This window comes from Trichosurus vulpecula, chromosome 3 (genome assembly GCF_011100635.1).
Source record: "Trichosurus vulpecula isolate mTriVul1 chromosome 3, mTriVul1.pri, whole genome shotgun sequence".
Classification (NCBI taxonomy): domain Eukaryota; kingdom Metazoa; phylum Chordata; class Mammalia; order Diprotodontia; family Phalangeridae; genus Trichosurus; species Trichosurus vulpecula.
This window is the reverse complement of record NC_050575.1, coordinates 322224418-322248523: the sequence shown is the minus strand read 5'-3', so window position 1 is coordinate 322248523 and position 24106 is coordinate 322224418. Positions and strand designations below refer to the sequence as shown.

Below are 24106 nucleotides of genomic sequence, written 5' to 3'. Positions count from 1 at the left end.
CAAGTCTCTGTTGAGCCATAGTCAACACATCGCCAACTGCCTACTAGATGTCTCCTGCTGGATGTCCTATAGGAATCTCAAACTCTATGTGTCTAGACCTGAACTCATTGTCTTTCTACTTAAACACTCCGTTTCTGAACTTCCCTATTTCTGTGAAGGGTACTCTCATCCTCTCAGTCATTCAGGCTCACAACTCCTCATTCTCACTCAACCCCACATATCCAACTTCTTATTCAGCAGCGTCAAACTCAAATAGAAAAGGGGGCCACTGATCCATAGACAAGGATTCTTTCTAACTGTATATTGGCTTAGTTCTAAAATGTAATGTTATCTGAGTTTTATTTTTATTTGCTTTGTTAAATTTTCCCATTTTTATTTTAATCTGGTTCATTGCTACCCATAAACTTGACATCTCCGTTCTTATTCATATTTCTCCTTCTCTCCATTTATACAACCACAATTCTAGTTTAGGGCTCCATCACATGCCTGGATTACTGTGATAGCTTTCATGCTGGTCTCCCTGCCTTCTCCAATCCAACCTGCCCTTGGTTACAAGATAAAGCTAGGCTACAGTCTGACCATGTCCTCTCCCTGATCAGGGAGCTCCAGTAGCCCCCTTTAACCATCAGGATGAAATAGAAACTCTTCTCTGCTAAGCATTTCAAGCTCTTCACATATGGACCCCTTTCCTATCTTTCCAGTCTTCTATCTTACTCCCTTCCATATACTCAGTGATCTAGGTAATTAGCTTGCCTGCAGTTCTTCAGACACGATACTTCATTTCCGATCTCCCTGCCTTTGCACAGGCTGTGCTCCACACCTGGAATGCTCTGTCCCTTTGTCTCTGCACCTGAATTTTCCAAGCTTCCTTTAAGGTTCAGCTCAAATCCCACCTTCTGAAAGGAAACCTTTCCTAGTAACCCCAGCTACTAATGCCTTTCCCTTTCTGGTTAGCTTCATCTACTTTGTATATGTCTTTTATGTACCTAGTTATTAATATGTTTTCTCCCTATTAGCATGCTCTCTGAGGGCAGGAACAGCTTTTTACCTCTCTTTGTATCTATCCCTTCCACTTACCATAGTGCCTTGTACATAGCAGGTCTTGAATAAATGCTTATTGACCGATTCTGCAACTTAATTTTCTATTAATCACAAGTGGACTGTTTGTTTAACAAACATTCCTTAGGACATTTTCTGCTCTAGAACCTGCTTTCCAGGTCCATAATGTTGAGCCCAAGCTTCAAGGTTTGGAATGCTTGAATTTGGAGTGTTTGGATGATTTAAATATGGAGTCAGACTTGAACAAATCTGCTTCACTCCACTACCAATTAAACAGAGAGACCTAGGGATTTATAGGTACAGGCCTCTCTAACCTGTTTGAAGATGCAGATTATTGGAAGTTTGCTAAATAATTTCAGGTTACCCTCTTCCCCCTTCTCCCAGTGTGTTTTCCCAAAGGGGAGAAAAGTCGGAGCATCGTCAGCTGCAAAATTCACTGCCTTTGAGAGAGGGAAGGTATGACTAGATTCGTATTTCTTAGGCTTCAAGGACTATTTAGCTTTTGAAGGGCACCTTGGCTTACTACTTTTTCAAAAAGGAAGCTCCTGCTGGCCACATTTGTTAGTGAAAAAGCTCGAAAGCTCATCTGCTGTAGATAGAATCCTGTAGAATGAAACCTACGAGAACCCACAAACTCATCTCAAAAGAAGGAAGTGAACAAGACTACTATATTATAGCCCATTATCTCAATGAACACGAGAGTCAAGCAGGCAACAATTAAACCATAAAATCAGAGAGTGGGGGAGCTGAAAAGGACCTTTAGAAGGGAACATCTAACCCAATCCTCTCATTACAAAGATGAAGAAAATGAGGCTCAGATGTGAAGTGACGTGTCCACATTCATATGGCTCAGTGGCCAAATTCTGAGTAATTCTTTGGTGAGGTGAACATGCCTATAGTGGTAGACAGAACTTCTGCAAAAGCTCAAAAACCTTTTCCAGGTGATTTTTTCGGCCGCAGACTGCCTTTTAACAGCACAGATAACAGAAGTAGAGAGAATATAAGATCCAGTTTTTTCTATTTATCAATTTTAAAAAATCCATCTGTGACTTAGTAGGGTACACAACCTTAAAGACTCTTCAGACAAAATGTCTTCTAGAACCACCCCATTCCTCAAAGTCATTCAGTCTATTTAAGTCTTATTTTATAGACAGAGCTTTGTCCAATGATCCAGTGAATACTAACATTAAGCGAAGTGATCTGCTTGCCAAAGATGTTTGCCAGTGACACGGAAGAGCCCTGGGTAATGTTCAGACAAAAGCAGGGTTCCTTATTGTTAATGGCTAGGATCTCTAAGTAGAGTAGCAGTACTGTAAACAGCCCTGAAATTGGAGTCAAAAGTCCAGGGTTGGAATCCCAATTCTGACCCTTACTAGCTATAATAACAGCAATAGCTAACATTTATATAGCACCTACTATGCGCCAAGTACGATGCAAAAAGCTTTACAAATATCTCATTTCAGCTATGTGAACTTAAGCTTTCTAAACTCCAATTTTATCATCCATTAAAATAAGGATGTCATTGGTGGTGTTATAGAGGTCATTTTTTTTTTTAAGATATGTCTGCCTCATCATGACCCCATTTGGAGTTTTCTAAGCAAAGATACTGGAGTGGTTTGCTTTCCCCTTCCCCAGCTCATTTGACAGATGAGGAAACTGAGATAGACAGGGTTAAGTGACTTGCCCAGGGTCACACAGCTAGTTAATATCTGAGGCCACATTTGAACTCAGGATTCTGAGTCTTTCTGACTCCAGGCCTGGCACTCTATCCACTGTGTCACTTAGCTGCCCTGTGTAATTGGTACTATCTACTCACATAGCTATTGTGAATGTTAACTATTACTATTCACATATAGCATCCATATTAGTTGCACTGAGCCTTGAGATACTGCAAAGCCTATATGAAAACCCATAGCCATGAAAGAGATTTGTCTAAATAATTCACACTAGAAAAACAAAATGGATGAGGCAGGCATATTTTTGGAGAGTTCATCAACTGTGTATTATGGATAGGTGCTACAGATAAATAATGAGCTGGGCCTAGGTAAAGGTACCTAATTTGGGAAATAGCATTAAGTGTCCAGCAATCACAAACTCTTCACTGTTGCAAAAAGTCCATTAAAAAACAAAACAACTTACCAATAGTGTGGTGATACTCTGTGGCTATAATCCCTTAAACACAGGAATCTTGGAGTAATTAAAATTACAAATAACCCCTGAGGCAACAGAAAGGTGACTACTCTTTAGCAGGTTGCAAGCATATTATTAGCACCACTCTGAGTATGAGAAGTGGTATTAAAAAAAAATCACATAGAAAATATATGGCTGGAAAAGGGCATGGTTTGCATACAGGGAGACTAAAAGCAGGAGTTACAGCTTCAGTGGCAGACGGGTCCCCCGATCAAAACAAAAGGGAACACAAGACGAAGGCCTTCAGCAGAGTAAACAATATGGGAAAACATGGGATAGTGCATGGGATGAGGAGGCATAATGGGGTGGCAATCTTTACCAGTGGAGGGGGCATCTCCATTAAAAGGCACAACAGGACTTAAAAAAAAAGCAACCCTTTAAGGGACCAGGCTGTACCACCCTCTCATGAAAGGTCAGAGGAAGAATTAATTACTTGCAGCATTAGAGAAGCCCATCTAAGGCTTTTGCTCAGCTGTAGAAGTCAGGAATGAATTTGGTCTGATTTAATGGTAGCTCTCTGTTTCTTTCTATAGACCAGGCTGATTACTTAAAAATATTTGTTAGGGGCTGTTTGTTTGCACTTGTGACCTGCACTGACATTTTATTCAGAATTCCACACTTAAAATAGAACACAAGAGCTCATAGAGTACCTGGCACATAGTAGGCACTTAAATGTCTATGATTGATTGATTTACACAATGAAACTACAACTCATTTGGTCCAAAGAACCTCAACAAGGTTAAGAACAAACACAATTCATTGTTTCTTGCTAATACACAACAGTAAACAATTGCTTTATCATTACTCACTGGATGGTTAGTTTTCCCTCTGACTTCACCCTGGGACTGAATGCAACAATCTCCAGGGAATGAACCCCAGTCAGCTAGGTTGAGCTGATGGCTTAATGCATTAGCCTCCTACCAAGGGATTCTGCCTTGGAGAGCTGGGAACACTGGCTCTCTTCAGAATACCAGGAAAGTCAATGTCCCAGTTACTAAGAATGACCTTTTAAAAAATAGGTGACTGGTTCACTCTTGTTTTCCCCAGGTTCTTCTTCTACCCCCTAATTCTAGCTCCTACTTAGCAATCCCCTTCTATTGATTTTCCCCAAGGTGAATCCTGAACCCTCAATCATTTCTCCCCAGTTAAACAGGAAATTGCTGTCAGTCATTTCCTTGTCAGACTCCAGAGCACAGGAGATAACAATTAACAGGCCCTGAGGGCCCCACTCTCACTCACTCCAGGTAGCCTCTCCCACAGGGAAGCACAGCCTGGAACAAAGCAGAACTCAAGGCCTTCTCACGCAGTTGATATGCAGTCTATGAGGAGGTCCTAAGGCATAAGAAAAAGGGGTGGAGAGGGAGGAAAATAAGGTGGGGACTAACTCGCAGGGAAAGGGAAAGTTTTTTGCACAATTCAAAATGTTTCACTGGCAAAATTTCAGTATCCTAGAGAAGGAAAATGATGAAGTTTGAATTTTCTCAGCTCTTCTGTAGACGTGAGGTATCCTGGTGCTGGAACTACCCTAGCTGTTGTATCTTGGGAATTCATATCTCCCAGTGTCCTTGGCCTGCCTTATCTGTAAAACAGTGATAATAGCGACCTCACTGGGGTAATCATGAGGGTGAAATATGAATGTAGGAATTGGTATAAATTGGTACCAAGTTTAGAAGAGTGCTTTGGAGGGTCACACACTCTCCAGGGACCAACTCACAATCTTTCTGGGACTCATTTTTTTACTCTGCATAGTGAGGGGGCTTCAAGAGAGGATTTCTGAGGTCCCCTGTGATCCTGAGGTGCTACATACTAGAATCCAGAAGACACCATGCTTAGAGCATTGAGAATGGAGTCAGGAAGACCTGAGTTCAAATATGACCTCAGATACTAGCTGTGTGACCTTGGGCAAAGTTAACCACCCACTGTCTTCCTCAGTTTCCTCATCTATAAAATGGGGATACTTATAACACCGACCTCTCAGATGTTGAGGTGCTATATAAATCCTAGCTATTATTTATAAGTTGCACTGTGAAACATATTTTTTCCTGTAGTAACGAGATATGGAGAAATGTACTTCTTTTATATTTTAGTATGAAATTACAGCGTAGAATTTAACTACACCAAGTCATATTCATTTATATTAGACTGTGAGGTCCTAGAGAGCAGGGACTGTCTTTTTGTCTTTCTCTGTGTCCCTAGTACATAATAGGCGTTTAATAAAAGCTAACCAAATAACTGGTCTGTTCGGCTCAGCTTTCTATTGTGAAACAAAAGTCATTCAAGACATGTCTTAGGGGTGTTGTAATTATATGACATTAACCTCAAAAGTTAAGGATGTGAATTAAAACATTCTTGTTTTACCTGGAGAAAAATGCTAACGCAAATAATAATATATTATGTATTATAATATGTAATAATGATTTATGTCCCCTTAATAATCAGAGAAACATAAATAAAATGACCCTGAGGTATCTATTCCCTCACTGCTATATATCAAATTAGCAAAGATGGGAAAAGCCATTGTTGGACGGACTGTAGAAAGACAAGCCTGGTAACTCATTGCTGCTTGAGCTGAGGAAGTGGTTCAATCATTCAGAACTTTGCAAGAAAAAGTTACTAAACTGCTCATGCCCTTTGACTTCACTACTGGGATAGCCTAAAGAAGTTACTGAAAGCAAGAAAGCACCCTTGTGTCCAAAAATGTTCATAGTAGCATTATTTGTGATAAAAGAAAGCTAGAAACAAGGTACATGCCCATTAATTATGGAATGGCTAAAGTATTTATGATATAAAAATATAGTATCATCATACTTCAAGGGATGATGGATGTGAAGAATTTGGAGAAACACTGGAATATTCATGTGCTGAAATCACTGTCTCATTTTACAGATGGGGAAACTGAGCTCCAGTGAGGTGAAACGACTCGTCCAAGATCATAAAATGAAATTAGAACCAAAAGAAAAATATATGCAAGTATTATAACAACACAAACAGAACTCAACATGGAGAGAGAATATCCCGGTCAAATGCAATGGTCTATGTTAGTTGTTGTCCCCCCATTGTTTCTGTCACATCCTACTCTTCATGACCTTATTTGGGGTTTTCTTGGCAAAAATACTTGGGTGATTTGCCATTTCCTTCTCCAGCCTATTTTACAGATGAGGAAACTGAGGCAAACAAGGTTAAGTGACTTGCCCAGGGTTACACAGCTAGTTAATGTCTGAGGCCTGATATGAACTCAGGCCTGGTCACTATCAATTGTGCCACTTAATATTAGTATTATACTCTTAATGGGTACACCCTGCACTTTTTTATTTGGCGAAATAATCCTTTGCAGGGGAGCTTACTGAGGGGTTTGTTGAGAAGTATCTGTCGTAAGGAAGCAAAGTGAACCAATAATTTAAAAACAAATTTCCTTTAAGTAATTAAATAAAACATTCTAATTTCCCTTAAACATGCAGTAAACCTGTCATCCAACGCATCTACTCAAACATCTTCTGAGGTATTTTCAGCTTTTATAATAACTTCGAATCACAAGAAATAGAAAGCTGTTGGGTAAATTCAGCCCATCAGCTAAAAGGAGACCAGAAGGAAGACTGGAGTGATGTGGAATCTAATCCTTGAGTCAGGCTTTCCAAACTTAATGTGCCAATTTAAAAATCTATTGATATTTGGTAACTGTTTTGACCCTCAAAGTAAATTAATGAAATCTGGTGCATTCAATACATTCAAGATATTTTCATAAACCCAGCTCACAGAAAGATGCTTCATGGGAAAATGTAGCCCAACTAGAAAGGATTTAGAAATAAATACTCATCAAACCTAGCTCACAGAAAGGACACTCAAGGGAAATGCTTTTAAATGGCAAACTCTTTAGAGACGTACGCACACCTTGGAAATAAAGTAGTTCCATTTCACATCACACAATGAGAAATGCTTAAACTATGGTCAGGCCAAGGAATAAGGCTGAGTTGGCCCAAGTCCTTGAGAAGCAGACGTTGGAAAGACACAGGACTGGGAGTCAGTAGGAACTGGATTTGAGCCCCACATCTGACCTTTCTGGGCAAGTCACCTGACCTGTCAACCTCAGTTTCTTCATCTATATAACGGAGATAACAATACTCACTGTGTCAAACTGATGGGATTGTTTCAAGGTACAAATGAAGTGACTTTTGTGAAGTGCTCTGTAAGCTTTTAAGTGTTTATGTATAAATGTTATTGTTTTATCACTCACCTTTACAAAAATCTATATTCTACTTCTTCCTTCTGATTTTGTACTTTGGAATAACTGGTTAAATGGTAAGGACTAGACCTGGGTTCAAGACCTATCAGGCAGAGGACAGATCCTAGCTGTGTGAGCATGGGCCAATTACTGAACCTCTCCATGCCCTCAGACAACTCTCTAAAGCCCTAAGTTGTGGATGAGAAGCAATTTACCAATTCTCCCTATTGGGATTTGTCAGAGGGCTGAAGTCACAATTCCAAAACAAAACAAGACTAATAAATAACAACAACAAAACTGCCATCAAATTTGGTAAAGATCAATTTTCAAATACAGCTTTAGTCTTTTTGTGGGTGTAGGATCACAGGAACTCAGATCTGGAGGTGGAAGGAATCCTAAAAGCCAGCTGAACCCAATGCCCCATTTCACAGAGGAGGTAACTGAGACCCAGGAGTAGGATTACTCCACAAGAGGAAAAATGTTACATCATTCTTCCCTCTCTCCCTAATGGAAAAGCTTAGAAACTGAGAAAATGGGAAATTTTCATTCATTTCCTTAAAGGAAGTGTTAAGCAAAGCATGCAAATTTCCAAATCAAACACCCTCTGCCTCTGTAACATCCCTACACCAAACCAAAACACTCCGCTGAACTCTGGAGAGGGCAATTTTAACTCATTTATAACCTTGCCCTGGCCGGGAAAAGGAATAATGTTAGGAACAACTGCTCCTAACACTCAGAAAAGCAATAAAATGGAGATGGGGAACTCAGATGTCAAGGGTTCATGCTCTCGGCATGGAATGAACCTCTTCACTCTTGGTAAACTTATGGCTAGAAACATGCCCCACTAGGGTAGACACCTGCAATTCCTTATAGGATATATCCCTGTCCAATTAAATGTTAGAAAGCAAAACACAAGGGAAAGCCCTAAAAATACACCCCCCAACATACCTTTTGGGTTTATGGAATACAACAGAAATATCAGAAACCTGCCATTTTATTTTTAAAAAAACATACATGTTGGAGAGAAGCATTACAGAGCAATTAAGAGGTAGGTATAGCCCAGAATGGCCAATTTCTATCTCACCTCCTTCTGTTTCAGAGTCAATTCGAATCAACAGCATGTGTAGTATATTACTTTTGAAGATACTCGGTTAATAGCATCATTCTTTAAACAAGTGTCCACCTAAGTGTTCACTGTACATTAGCACAGCTAGGTGCAAAAGACCAGTATCTGGGTGTCAATAATCAGTGAGTGTTGTTTTTAACGCTCCTCATGTTATTCATGTACAGGCATCTTAAGATATCTTGCATTTTTTTCTTTATTCCCCCCAGAATAGGCTCTTCCTCAGTGTGATAGCTATTAGCGAAATGAAATGGCAGCGATTTCCATCTCTAAGGAAACTTAGCTCATTAATCCCCTACTCTTCCCTTTCTTATAAGACCCAAGGATAGATCATAGAATCACATATAAAACTGTAAAGGACTATAGAGGTCATCTAGTTCTAAACGTCTCATTTTACAGATGGGGAAACTAAGACTCATCAAGGTGATATGACTTGCCCAGGATCACACAGGTAATGAGTGACACAGCTGGGACATGAACCCAGATCTTTTGACTCTAACTCTACTGTTCTTTCCACTAGGCCACACTGTCTCTGTTCAGAGACAGCCCTGTCATTTTATTATTGCATTCCTTGCTCTTTTCTGATAACACGAATGGGAATCTTGTGAATATATCTAACATAATTGAGCAAAAGAGCTGAGGTAATGATGGAAAAGACAATAAACAAGAAGGCAGAAGCCCTGGATTCTGGGTCTTCACTCAATCCCTAGATAGCCAACTGTGACCTTGGGCAAGTCATTTAAAAATCTCTAGGGTTCCTACTCTAAGGATGTCTATGACAGAAAAAAGGGTCCCATAAATGCCAAAATATTCATCGCAACACTTTTTGTGGTAGCAAAGAACTGGAAACAAAGTAGAAGTCCATTCACTGGGGAAGATGAAACAAATTATGGCATTTGGATATGATGGAATATTACTGTGCAATAAGAAATGGTGAATATAAAGAAGTTAGAGAATCATAGAAAGACTGATTAGGACTGATATAAAATCAAGTAAACAGAACCAAGAAAACAGTATATGCAATGAGTATAACAACAGAAGTGGAAGAACAAAAGCCAGAAAATGGAATACTGTGTAATTATAATGACCAAACTTGGCCCCAAAGAGGAAATGAGAAAATGTACCTCTCTCCTGCAGAAGTGAGAGAATACAGGTGAGATATACTGTATATAATGCCAGACTCAGTTGATGTGTTGATTAATTTTCATGAGTCACTTGTTTCCCTCTTTCTTTTTCATTCATTGGGTAGGGTGGAAAGAAGGATATATTCAGAAATGAAGGCAATGTAAACAAAAGATATTAATAAAAATTAAATGAAATCTGTGGGGATCAGACGCTTCACTGGACTAATAAAGAAGTATTGGAAGGCTGAGGTGGGACCAGGTTATCTTTTTGGTTGGTTCCTTTTGTCTCTGAGCTCTGTGCTTCTAAGGACTTGACACTTCTATGGTTTTCTTCATCTCACAGCAATTCAAACATTTTCCCATTAACTCTTGTCATACACCCTGTATGCATCCCTACAGCAGAAAAGAGACCACCCAAATCCCCAAACAGGAAGCCCAGATTGCTTCCTAATAGGCTACAGTGAATACAGGGGCAGCCACTAAAAGGTTAATTGAGCTATACAATTCAACCTCTTCATGAAGATAAAACTCCCTTGAGTTCAATACTCAGCACCGAAAAACAGTGGTGTCTGTTTTACCAGAGCTATTGTGTTCACTCCAGTTCTTCGCTCCCCAACACACAACGCAAAATGCAAAAATTCATTTGGCTGAAAGAAATTAAGATTGTCCCTTCAAGGGATCCATAACATTTTCTCAACATTTTTAATATATTTGTTAGAGTTGGGGAAAACAGCCCAAACAATCAATGATGAAAAAAATGTACATTAAACAGGATGTTAACATCTGCATGAAATTTCAGCTCCTTATGAATAAGATCTGGGGAAAACAAAAAACAAGCCTAAAATATTCACTTTTCAGACTTATCTCCCCCAACCTCCATTCCATCAAAGCCCTTTATCACTTTAGTCTAATCCTTTTCAAGACAAAGTGGGGGAGGGGAGAGAGGGTTCACTATTCTACTCCAATAAATCACAGGCCAAACCAGGAGGGAGGTGAACCCCAGGAGCTAATAGACTGCTTTACAAGATTCCAGGAAATCCCATTCTTTTGTGGCTTTTAATGAACTGTAAAAAGCTACTAACTATAATAGGGCAAAATACATGGAAAAAAATACACACACACACACACACACACACACACACACACATATATGTATATACGTGTGTGTGCGTGCGTGTATATATATGAAATCTCCCTTAATCTTTAGTTTTAAAATCAGAATTTTGCTATTCACACAGCAACAGCTGCTGAAATGCCAAGGAGACAACCACAGATTACAGATTGGACTATATAGTGAGCAAGCATTTATACATCTTCCCCCTCCCCCATACCCACCCACACCCCTCAGCTGCATGCTCCAAAGACCATAATTTAAACAGGCTACTATTATCTATCCAAAAAGATTAAGAATGGCTTTAGAAGACTGCGACAGTACATACATGGCCAGATTTTTATGAACTGATATTGCTAAAGAACAGGAATTTGGCAGCCAGCTAAGTATAACCCAGTGTTCCTTAATTTTTCATCTGGCAACTTTACTCTTGGTATACCATTCTTAGACTCAAAATGTCCCTTGGTGAATTTCTAAGCATTAGGCTAGGGATGAAATCTACTAACCCCATTTACAGAAACTATAGGTCCCATCACAGCCCCTCAAACTGCTTTAAAATAAAAAAAAAGAAGAGAGCAGATTCAGTTCATCTGCTGATGGAGGATTAGAGCTGCAGGTAAGCAGCATGAAGAGAGGGGCAGGTAACCTCATGTACAGATTAATGTCTACAGGTTGGTTATAAGAAGAAGGACAAAGAGGTAAGAGCAGTAAGACTGCTGAACTAAAAATCCAGCTCAACATTAAACACCTACTCCCCACCCTACTCTGCTAGGTTCCATGGATACAGAGATAAGAAAATGAAACAGTTCCTGCCCTCAAGGAGCTTATTGTCTATGTACAGAGCATAATACAGACATAATACGTACAGTATACATAATATATAATATAGCATGTACAGAGATAAATAATATACAAAATGATAAATAAATACCAAACAAATACAAAATGGATGGGGAGGGTGGAGGAGCAGGCAACTAATGACTAGGGGAACCAGGAAAAGCCTCTTGATCTGACCCCTGAAGGGATCTAGGATCCTAGGGCCAAAGTGAGGAGAGAGTACATTCCAGGCATGAGAGACAGCCTAGGCCACGGCACAGAGCAGAAGATGGAATATTGTATATGGGGATCAGCAAGGACTCCAGTTTGGCTTGAGTGCAGGGGGAGAAATATGTAATCAGCCTAGGAATATAGGATGAATTGAGACTGTGATGGACCTTAAAAGGTAACCTAAGTTTGGAGTGCATGCCCAGCACTTTCTCTTTGATCCAATCCAATTCACTCCAGAACCCATTCACCTTGCCTAGAGTCCCATGGAGATCTCCACATGCCAGAGCTGAGACCCACAGAAGACCCCCAAAGCTGCAGTACCCTTGGGATCATGTAAGACAACTGGAGTAATAAGCAAACCACTCAAGGGTGGGAAGAATCAAAGGGTTCTGATGTTGGAATGGCCTGTTAAGTTTAAAATTTAATATGACGGGGAAAAATGCATCTTATACATATGTAGGTCGATAAATGCATTTTTCTGAGGAATAAATAGGACTCTTAAAAAGTCTGTGTAGCAAGGGAGAATGATATGAATAATCAAAAGCTTGCAAAAATGAGACTTGGGGAATGAGCTCCAATCCATACACTCTACATATAAAACTAGATAGAATATATTGCATAAGACTAGTTTTACATAGACACACACACACTTTCTCTCTCTCTCTCTCTCTCTCTCTCTCTCTCTCTCTCTCTCTCTCTCTCAACTAATCCTGAATTGTGGGCTGGTCTTCCAGCTTCTCCTTAAGACACAAATACTAAAACTCCTAACCAGTCATTTCATACAAGTATAAGACACAAGAGACTCAGACCACAGCATCCTCACTTTCAAGGGTAAAAATGCACATTACTTAAGAACTGTTGCTCACTTCTTTCACTTCAATTTCAGCAGTACTTTGTTAATTCCATAGTTACGACCAGAAGGAGACTTATAGGAGACCTCTGTTCATGGCTTGTGGATCTCTATACATATTTCTGTCTGGACATTCCCAAACTCGGCCCTCCTCAGCTAAGAGTTGGGTATGTAAGACACTTACATATTTAAGTATACAATGATAGAACCTTTCTTCCCCTTGAATCTTTTTCCCATTAGTAATATGCCCTATTTTAAATTACATTGACTTAAGAACATTGGGACTCAGAGTCTAGTCTCACATTTGCTCTATGCTATGAGACCTAAGTAAGATGGGTCATTTTCTGGCTCTGGACTGGACTTTTTTTTTTTAATCTGAAAAAGAAAGGGGGTAGAACCTAGGTGATCTTGAAGTCCCCTTTCTATAATTCCACTGTGCCTCATTTCACATCAGGTAAATTAAGTAAAATTTCTACCCCAGTTTTATAGGCATTGAAAAGAAACACAGAAACATGTTTTAACCTCTCACAGCAAATACATCTCTCCAGATAACAGGACAGCAATAAACTATTCTGGCTTCAATCAGGCCTCATCTCCCCCCCACCCCCCCTCCATTCTATAAATCACTGCTGGCAGGTAGCTGGGAAGCAGCTGCTGAGGATAACTTTGCTCCGGAGTACAGGAAGCCACCTTTTAACCCGCCTGCTGTTGTTTGTCTCTGTGAACTGTGACAAAGGAACAGATGATATCAGCAACATGCCAACTGTGGAGAGGATCTGGTCAGAGCACTAAAGGAAGCCTGCTCAGATCCACATCATACCAGTCATTTCATGAAGGTAAATGACCACTGTGGGTGGCTCTTTTCAAGTCAAGCAGGGTCTCCTCGCTGTCCTGTGCACACATGATGTTCATTCTTAGCTCCAAGTCTTCACTCATAGGATCACAGACTTAGAAGCTCTGAGGGAACTTAGAGATCATTGAACATAACCCTCTCGTTTTACAGATGGGGAGACTGAGGACCAGGGAAGGTTAAGTGATGTTCCTAAGACCACACAGGTAGTAGAGAGCAGGGTAAGAATCTGAAGTCAGGCTCTTTAACCCCAAATGCCCTCTTCGAGAATCCCATCATGTTTCACCTTCTCCATAATTTTTTTTCCAATCACCCCCAGTCCTCATCAATGTGCCCCTTTTTAGAACACCTACCACACTTAATTATACAATGTCTTATGTATCTTAAAAAAACAAAAACAAAACCCAACCTGTCTTATAACAGTCTTCTTTACCTAACAAGAGGGAAGAGATGCTATGTCTTCTGCTTTTGTGTAATCCACAGCTCAGCCCTGGGCCGAGTCACCATACGATAAAATACTTGCAATCTGACATTAAATGACAGTGCAAATCATAGAAAGCAACTGGTTGGACTGTAACATATTTAATCAAATATCTTTCCCTTATAACCCTTATCCCAAACCTCTATTTTCTCTTGGTCTTTTTACTTAAAAATTTTTTTATTTGTTTGCTTTTAAATCAGAGACTTTTTTATTCCTTTTTTTAACTTCCAAATTCTCTGCCTCCCTCTCCCCTCTCCACTGAGCAGGCATGAAAAACAAAATCTATTACAAATATGTATAATCATACAAAACAGATTTCTGTTTTAGCCATGTTAAAAAAAAAAACGACAAACAAGAAAAAGAAATCTACCCCAAAGCTACATATATTTAAAGGAAAGTGAAGAACCCCATGGAGGATCCTTTGGGGGCTGGCTTTGTGTGATATTATCTTTACCTATGACAGTACAAGGCCCTAAGAATGAGAAATTAGAATGGACGAAAATGTGAAAGGCCACATATCCTTAATGATAGTATTTGAAGAAAAGAATCAAGTACAGGCTGAAAGCGTTATCTCATTCCTGTAACTGGAACCCATAAATGGAATCTTTTTGATTCTCCATCCAATTATCTGAGAAAAAAACAACACCAAAAACAAACCCAATGGCCTAAGTGCACTTACTGTAAAAACGTCGTCGTCTCCAAGCTCAGCTTCATTATGGATTGTTGAAGAAGAAGTTGTAGATCCTAGAAAGGAGATGGGGAAATATATATATATATATATATATATATATATATATATATATATATATATATATATATATATAAAGAAAAGTCAACCACGAGGAATACATTATACTTTCAAGAATAATGTCACTTTAGCTAACATTCTGCTATATGTTTCTGACCAATATGGATCAACACTAATAAAATACAAAAAAACAGCAAACATTTTATACTTTCGATGCTTCAAGATCTGTGACTTATTTAGTATATACAGCAGACTGTAACCACCTCTATTTTGGCAGATGGTCTCCATAAATCATGGCAGCCAAATAAATGGCCATTCAGGAGTGAACCCTCTAGTGATGAACCTCTCAGATCTGGGGTAAACCTATCAAATAAGACACCCTGTCCAGTTCATTACTGGGTCTGCAGTCCTTGAAGTCTTATTGGACTGGCAGGCCCTTTCATAGTTTATGCTTCACTGAGAAAGCATTTGAGAGCCCAAGGGTTACTGCTATGCCATGATGAGGAATCAGAGCAGAACTTTACTTAAGCCAGCTAAGAAGCAGAGTTGGACTGGTCATTAATGACCTGTTTGACCTTGGGCAATTTCTCTGGCCCTGTTTTCTCATGGTGTAGGATGAGGGAAATGGGTTTAATGATTTCTGGGATCACTTCCAGGTCCAAACATTCTAGGACTCTTAAAAGCCAGATTGTGCCAACTCTTATGACTTAGAAGTAAGGATCTCTGGCAAAGGTTGAAGATTGGATTTTTGGACCCTTAAATGCACTGCTTCTTCTGTTGGCACTTAAAATTCTGGGGACTTATTTACACCCTGCTGTCTTCAGCTAAAACCTAGGGGTATGTCAGAAAAAAACCAAAAGTCCAGCTTATCTCATGCTGGAACAGGAATCAGCCTACGAAAGCTAGGTTTATTTACAACTTCACATCTTTCTTCATCCTGGTATGCAAGTGTATATAAATATTCTTGGAAAAGAGACTAAACAAAAAAAGCTTGTATTTACAAGCAGGCATGTCCTACCCTCTTTTCTTTTCCTTTCAGGATTAATAATGTGTGGAGTAATTAAAATGAAGTTAGTGGTTGGCAAGAAAAAAAATATACAAAATTATCAGCTTTTTATTCAGTCTCCCTCTCCCTCCCCCTTCTATAAAACGATTAAAATTTAAGTTCTAGCCCATTCCTTGGTTAGGATTTTCAGGAGCAATGATACTACAGGTGTGACCTTGGGCCAGCCACTTAACTTGGGCCTTAGTTTTCTTATCTGTAAAACAGAGGTGGGGTTGGACTAGATGGGACCTTCCAAGGGACCTTCTAGTTCTGGATTTAGGAGTCTATATTTCCTCCTTTACCAGTATACAAGAAGATTAACACATCTCCCTAAAAAAGGTGTGAGGAACAGTTGTCTAATTATTCAAATACAGTACCTGAAGAGGCACAACCAAATAAACAGACTGTTGGCACATATATCCATCTCTCCTTCATGATTTCAACTCAGCATTGGAATTCCTCCCTTCAAAGCCCACTTGAAAAATTTCTTTTTGGAGGCAATCGGGGTTATGTGATTTGCCCAGGGTCACATGGCTAGTAAGTGTCTAAGGCCGAATTTGAACTCAGGTTCACCTGACTTCAGCACCAGTGTTCTATCCACTGCACCATCTAGCTGCCCCAAATCGTACTTGAAGTAAGTTAGCGAGTGTACTGACATCAGAGCCAAGCAAAGGATAGTGCCCAGATGAATTAAGATGGAGCAGGATCCATTCCAGGTAACAGAAGCAACACCTAAATACTCACCAAGTGGTAGATTTAGAGTCAGGAAGACTTGAAATCAAAAGCTACCTCATTCATGTACTAGCTGTGTTACCTTGGGTAAGCCACTTAACCTCTCTCTGTCTCATCTGCAAAATGGGGGTAACAGCATCTACTCCCCAGGTCTGTTTTGAGGATCAAATGAGATGACATATACAAAGTACTTAGCAAACCTTAAAGAGGTACGTTAAAGCTAGCTATTATTAATGATATAGATGTGGTCTGATGTCCATTTCATCAACAATTTTGAAGGTATGTTTCATGCTTATATTTTAAACACCTGCCTTTTATGACATCCCTAGATTTGGAAAATGAATTTTCATTTATCCATTCAGCTACCACACAGTGGCAGTTAATAACAGACTAAAACCCTTGTGTGCTTAAATGAGTTTGAGGCCATGCACTTTTTTTTAGAGGCTACTTTCACCCATCTCTTCCCACACCCAATAATGAGTGAAGAACATGTTATTCTTGCTCAAATAGATTAAAACAGTTAAAAAAAACCCAAATATATCTTCCAAAGGAAGTTCTGATCTGGCTGTTGACATGTCATCCTTAGTCATCATACATCTTTCTCAATGGGAAGAATCCAGGGTCTGCTCATTGAATAGGCTGGAGGGCAAACTATTCCTGTAGGTCTGTGCCTGTGGATCCTAGTCACCATCCCTGACAGCCATGCTTAGTAATCTACTGGAGGCAACCTTGAATGGCATGAGTGTGACATGATTCAATAGTTCATATTTAGTCATTTTGGATGAAATCCGTAAGCTTGATGCTATTGAGGGAAAAAAAAAGGTAGAAAAGACATTTTCTCTTTAAAAAGTCGTTAGTTCTCTATTTAATTTTTGGTTTCATTAAGAAGCAAATACCACTGTACTGCCCATGTTAAAAAAAAAAAGCAGAGCTGTTTCTGAACAATAACTTTAATTTCATCACTGAAGTGAAGGGAAAATATAATCAGTACAGTATATTCAAAGGACAGGTAGCTAAAGTATAGAGAAGTCACCAACATCCTCCTCCTCTCTTTACCCAGGAAATTAATTATCCCTCAAGACTGCAACAGCCTTAGTACTCATCAGCACCCTCTGATTGGAGCCCTGAGCAAAGGACTCCTCCCAAAGCTCCCACTTTCCACTTTGCTGTACTCCTTTGGACTGAACTCCATCATGCCTCCATACCATCCTTCTCTCTGCTTTTCAATTTCCTTTGGGGTGTTATCTTCCCCCATTAGACTCTAAGTTCCCTGAGGGCAGGGATTGTCTTTCTTTTTCTCATTTGTATCCCCCCAGCTTAGAACAGTGCTTGGCACAGAATAGGGGAATTGTTTATTAGCAGACTGACTACTAATCAGCTTTGCTGAATCCTTTTTCCTTCCTCTTTAAAAAAAAAAAATCTTTGTTATGATGGCTCTTTGGGACTGGGAAAATATAGGTGATTTTTAAAAAAAGATATTTTTTTTAAAAGAAAAAAGCTTGTTGGTGAGAAAAATTTCACTTAAGTAGTAGAATTGGAAGTTAGACTTAAGGGGTGGAGAAGACAGTATGAGCCAAGAACATTAACTAGCTGGGGGGCAAGTCCCTTGATGTCTCCTGATCTCAGTTTCTTCAATAGTAAAATGCTGCAGAGAGGACACAGAGGGACTGCACTAGACAGCGTAGGTTCCTTTCCATTTCTAAAATTCTATGATTCCTCCTATTCTTTAGAATGTAAAATATAGTGCGTGTGTGTATATGTATACACACACATATATAGAATAGAATATAGTATGTAGAATATATGATTAGCTAGCTGCTAAGATTTTTAGCTTTATTTTAAAATACAGCGCTTTTGTTAACAAACTCACAGATACAAAAAGTTGATTCATTCTCCCCTGTTTTTTTTTTTTTATAAACCTGCTAGTATGTCCCTTTGGAAAGAACAAAGGTTACAAGACCAATAAAAATCAAAATTCCTTTTTGTTGCTCATCCGGAGATAAGAGATATCTGTAAATTAGCAACTCAGGATGCTGTCTGTAAAATGTGGGGGAATGCATTCGTCAACCTTTAAGGTCCTTTCCAACTCTAAAATTAAGATAACTAATGAATAGGACAGGCTATATTAGTACTTCTTTATATTTTAGCCTCAAGGTTGTCAATATAGGAAGGGGTAGACATCTAGCTCATGCCTCTGCCTAAAAAGAATGTAGCACAAAATTATCTTAAATTAACGGACACACACACATAAGTGAATATATATATAATATATATGTATATACATAAACACACACACATATATACATACATATGTGTATCTATCTATCTATCTACCTATCTATTTATCTATGTTCTACTGCCTCATAAAGTATCAAATACCTTTGGGAACACAGGTTCCTGCAAATGGTAGTCTATAGTACAATGGAAAGAACATTATATTTAGGGTTGGGGAAATGGGTTCCCATTCCAGCTCTGCCACTTACTACCTCTGGGACCTTAGGAAAATCATTTAACTTCTCTGGGCCTCAGTTTCCTCACTTGTAAAATGAAGGGGCTGGACTAGATGATCTCTGAGGTCCTTTCCAGTTCCAAAAATACTGAATAAATTCTAGTTCCAAAATAATGAATCTGTGATTTATTACCTTCTGAGAATGGTGAAATACTGGATCATATCTGGGGCTAAAGCTGTCTAGATTCAGAAGGAAAGAAACCAGCATTTGTTAAGTGCCTACTATGTGCCAGGCCCTGTGCTAAGCACTTTACAGATATTATCTCGTTTGATCCTCACAACAACCCTGGGAGATTTGTGCTATTATGAGCTCCACTTTACAGTTTAGAAAATTGAGGGAGATAGAGGTTAAATGAATTACTTTGGGTTACAAAGCTAGTGAGTGAGGCTGCATTTGAACTCAGGTCCTTCTGACTCTAGACCTAACACTCCATCCAATATGTCACCAGCTGCCTCTTAAGTACAGTTGGAGAAGGGGATTAGGAGACTCGGTCCATTCAAAAGCCAACAGATACTATTGGGCTTCACTCCTGGACTGACCACAGATGCTAGATACCTATCTATTGGTAGTTTGACTGATCAATCACAGACTAAATCAGAATCCAGGGGGGCAGGGAATAAATTGCTTGGATCATTTCCCAGAAGCTCAGCCTCCTGGAGCCTTTTCTTAATAGAATATGACTGGGAGTTTGTTTGGAGCCAATTGGATGTACCCCAAAACAAAGGTATTTTGGGGACAGAACTAAAGTAAATTCGTATAAGGAATTCATTTCTAGAACTTCAACACATTCAATTCATCAAGAGTACTACCTGCCTTGGTTAAGTATCCCAATATCAGGAGCAGCAGTTGCCAAAAGGTCTTCCTTCAATCTAAATGACTTCCCCTCATCAGAAGGCCTATTTTTGTTTTTGCTTTGGGGATGTCACTTCAGTATCTCTCCCCAATCTATTCTTAGATACTCCAGTTTCATTCAAGGTTTAGGCCATGCATCACTGCTTATGGGAAATGCCCCCTAATTTCCTTGGTTGTTTAGGCCTGTTGTGTCCTCCTCAAATGATCAGGTATGTACTTAGCTGCTTACATGTTTCGACTGGCCCAGGAGAGTATAAACTCCTTGAGGGCAGGTCCTGCTTTTTGTTTAATCTTTGTACATCTAGTGTCTAGGAATAGTGCCTTGCAAAAAGTAAGCATTTAATAAATGGTGGTTGGACTGGATACCAAGCCTTTGCATCTAGATAGCTGATCTAGTCCAAGAGCACTGCCAAGAAATACCCTCCCAAGAAAAAAAAAGCAAAACCAAAAAAAAAAAAAACAAACAAAAATCCCATAACCCTAACAAATAGCATTTAAAAAAAATTTAAGGGGCAGCTAGATGGTGTAATGAGTAGAGCACCGGCCCTGGAGTCAAGAGGACCTGAGTTTAAATCCAGCCTCAGACACCTGACACACTAACTGGCTGTGTGACCTTGGGCAAGTCACTTAACCCCAATTGCCCTGCCTTACCCCTCCAAAAAAAAACCCGTTAAAAACTTGAAAATTCACACAATCTCACTATGAAATTAGCAGAGTCCGGTTAGAGAATCCAGTACCTTCGATCAGGTCTTCTATTGCTTTCCTCACGCCTCTGTCAAAGGCTCGTGCATCAGCTGGGCTTTGGAAAGTAAGCCCAAACTTTCTATTATCGACTTTCCAATGATGAAACGTTGGGTTTGCTTTCGTGTAGACCAAGTCTTTTCTTACGTAGCATTCCAATACCACCTAAAAGATTTAAATACATGGGGATAGTTACAAGTGTTATTGTTTTAATGTTATTCTCTTAATGGTTTTAATGGGGTCTAGAAGCCCAGTTATGAAGCGATGGCATTGTGGTCTTCTTCCTTTAAACTACAGAACTCCAACAATTAAAAAACTGTAACAATATCAAAGCTGCCTTTATTACTTGCTTCTTCTCTAGCTGCTACTTTGTTTCTTTCTTTGCATTGGTTACCAAATTTCTCAAAAGAATACTTTTAACACACTATGTTAAATATCTTACCACCCATTTAACTCTGCAATCTGGCTTCCCTCCCTGCCTCTCTACTGAAATTAGTCACCAATCAACAAATACTTGTTAGGCTTCTACTATGTAGCAGGCACCCTACCACTCCACAACTTCTACCACCCCACCTCCCCCAACTCAAAGGTATTTCTTTATCTTTTTGGTCCATGTGGCATAATAGGGTTTCTAGGAAACAAAAAAAAGTGGATTGGAACCCTGTCCCTGACCCTTACCATCTATATGGTCTCAGTTTCTTCACCTATAAAATGAGAATAATCCTAGTAGTACCTACCTCACAGACTGTTATGAAACTCATCTGAGATAATGTATATAAAGCTCTTTTGCAAACTTTTAAGTGCTATATAAATATCAGCATTATTGCTACTGTTAATCTTTCTACCATATTTGAAAGTGTTGACTTAAAATTCTCTCCTCCCTTGGCTACTGGGATAGAGAATTCCTCTGGTCCTCTTAGTTCTCTATCTACTCCTACTCAATTTCCTTCATAAGCTCTTGTCTTTCTCCCATTTTCTAACCAATTACTTCATTCATCTAGTCTCAAGGTTTCGGCTATCATCTCTCTACTAACGATCCCACCCTAACCTTTAAACCTTGCCCTTTCTTCAGATCCAGCTACCTACCTATCTGGATGCCTTGGTCAAATTTCATACATTTAAAAATGAATTTGCTATCTTTTTTTTTCCCTCCTTCTGTACTTGCTTTTGGTCTCTGTCTTTATTATACTACACTCTCCTCTGCTACCCAGGCTCAAACTTGGGAGTCATCTTTGTTTAATCTTTCTCCTTTATGCCCTCATATCCAGGTATGCACCAGGGTCCATCAATATTTCCTTTGAAATATTTTTTGTAACCAGCCCTTCCTTTCCATTCTCATTGGCAATTTCTAGTTCAGGGTCTCATTATTTTAATGCTGGACTAAATAGCTTTCTAACTGGTATCCCTGACCCTAGCAGCCATCCCTCCTTCACAGCTATGACAGACTCAACTTCCCTGAATGTTATTATATCATGTCATTCCTTCTTTTGCTCTAAAAATGGCACAACAGATAAAGTGGGTTCTTCCTGGTCTCCTACTAGCCTTGTCAACTAAGGCAAGTCATATAACCCCTCTGAAACTGTTTCCTCATCTGTGAAATAGGGATATAACTATGCAATTAATGTTGGAATCAAATAAGATCATGTATGGGAAATGCTATGAAAGTTATAAAGCCCTGTAGGAAAGAAAAATTATAATACTGAATCAGGATGGACACAACAACCCACAGATGCATCAAGCTCATGCTTGATTCTAGGCAGTGTTGATCTTGTTATATAAAAACACTCTCTCCTCTTCAAGTCCTACCCATCCTTCCAGGCTCAGTTCAAGTCCATCTCCTTAATGAAACCCTCCCTGACTAGCCTAGCCTTCACGGATTTTCATTTCCCTAAGAACTAAATAGGATCACAAATTTGAGGCTGAAAGAGCCTTTGTGTCAGCTTGCCCAGACCATTAGTTTTATTGACAAGGAAATGGAGGCCCAGAAAGATTAAGTGAATTGCCCCATGCCTTACAGGAAGTAAGAAAGGGGAGATGATTCGAGATCACATCTTATTTTGCAATTGCTTCACGCTTCTTTGTGTCCCTAAGCAGGTGAGCTCTTTGAGGATGGGCTATTTCCAAGTCTTAGCTTATATTCTACTATTTAGCATGATGCTCAGCACATAACAAGTATTCACTAAACATTTGCTGACTGAATAATGATAATCTTCTAAAGTTGTTTTGAATAAAAAGTCCCATTTTAGGTGGGTAAAAGAAATTTTCTCTTTTATTGTTGATCTCAAAATACTCTGTTTTCTTCCATAATGTATTAAAATCTCAATGTTCTGAACACTGTGAGAAGTTTGCTCAGCTGTATAATCTCACTACTACATTAATCAAAATCACAAAAAAAAAATGAAGAATTTAGGTGAAGTAGAGGGAGAGGGAGAATTTGGTCTGAATTTACTGTAGAGAATAAGCTATCAAAAAGTTTAAAATGGGGCAGCTAGGTGGCGCAGTCAGTAGAGCACCGGCCCTGGAGTCAGGAGGACCTGAGTTCAAATCCGGCTTCAGACACTTGACACATGTACTAGCTGTGTGACCTTGGGCAAGTCACTTAACCCCAACTGCCCTGCCAAAAAGCAAAAAAAAAAAAAAAGTTTTAAAATAAGTAGAGTCATACTATTTTAAGACAATTCAAGAGTGGAAGGGTCCATAAAATTGATAACTGCTAAGATAACCTGCAATATGTCAAACAGAAGTTCTCCTCCAAAAAGATTTTTTGGGTGGTAATTTAGTATATCAAAAAACCAGGATAATAAATCACAGACCATTAGGGCTGAATGAAACTTGTCAGAGGAATTAGTCTAGCCTCCTTTTGCCAGCCAGTGATGAGAAAACTGAGGGCCGATAAAGGCATAGTAGCTGGCATAAAGTCATGCAACTAGTGGCAGGGGCTAAGTCAAGAAGCCTACAATGAGTTAATCTAGCGCACTAACTTTCAAAGTTACTGTACCTATAATCAAAACAAAAAAGTTATTGCCATAACTTATTAATAAATAAAAAATTCTAAGGTAGATTTTTGGCGGGGAGGAGAGTGATTTCATCATTTTTATCAAATGAGATGTGTGAGGCACATCTTTAAAGGGCTATACACATACTATTATTATCATCATCGTTGACAATAACACTATATAAGGCAATGCTTTCCAATGATACAGATCAACAACTCCTCTACAATTCATAGCCCTAAGACAGTTTGGCCTGGGACACCAAGAGGTCTGGACTTAGCCTTGACTAGAGGGCTCTTTTGTGTATCAAAGGCAGAACTTCTTCCTAATTCCAAGGCTAGCCTTTTCTCTGCTGGTTAATGCTTACTACTCATTTTTAAACTGCCCGATAAAGCCTTTTAAGATCTCAAATCACCACATATTTTTCTTGA

The 24106-nt window shown here is 39.2% G+C and overlaps 1 protein-coding gene across 1 annotated transcript in view; it reads right to left on the bottom strand.

Moving 5' to 3' along the window:
* Positions 1-24106, bottom strand: part of SPRED2 (sprouty related EVH1 domain containing 2) — a 174951-nt gene that overhangs the window by 16568 nt on the left and 134277 nt on the right. The window contains exons 3-4 of the mRNA XM_036751316.1: positions 20679-20847; positions 14734-14798 (exon numbers count right to left, since the gene is read on the bottom strand). Coding sequence (XP_036607211.1) covers positions 14734-14798; positions 20679-20847 — 234 coding nt within the window. The remainder of the gene's footprint in view (positions 1-14733; positions 14799-20678; positions 20848-24106) is intronic.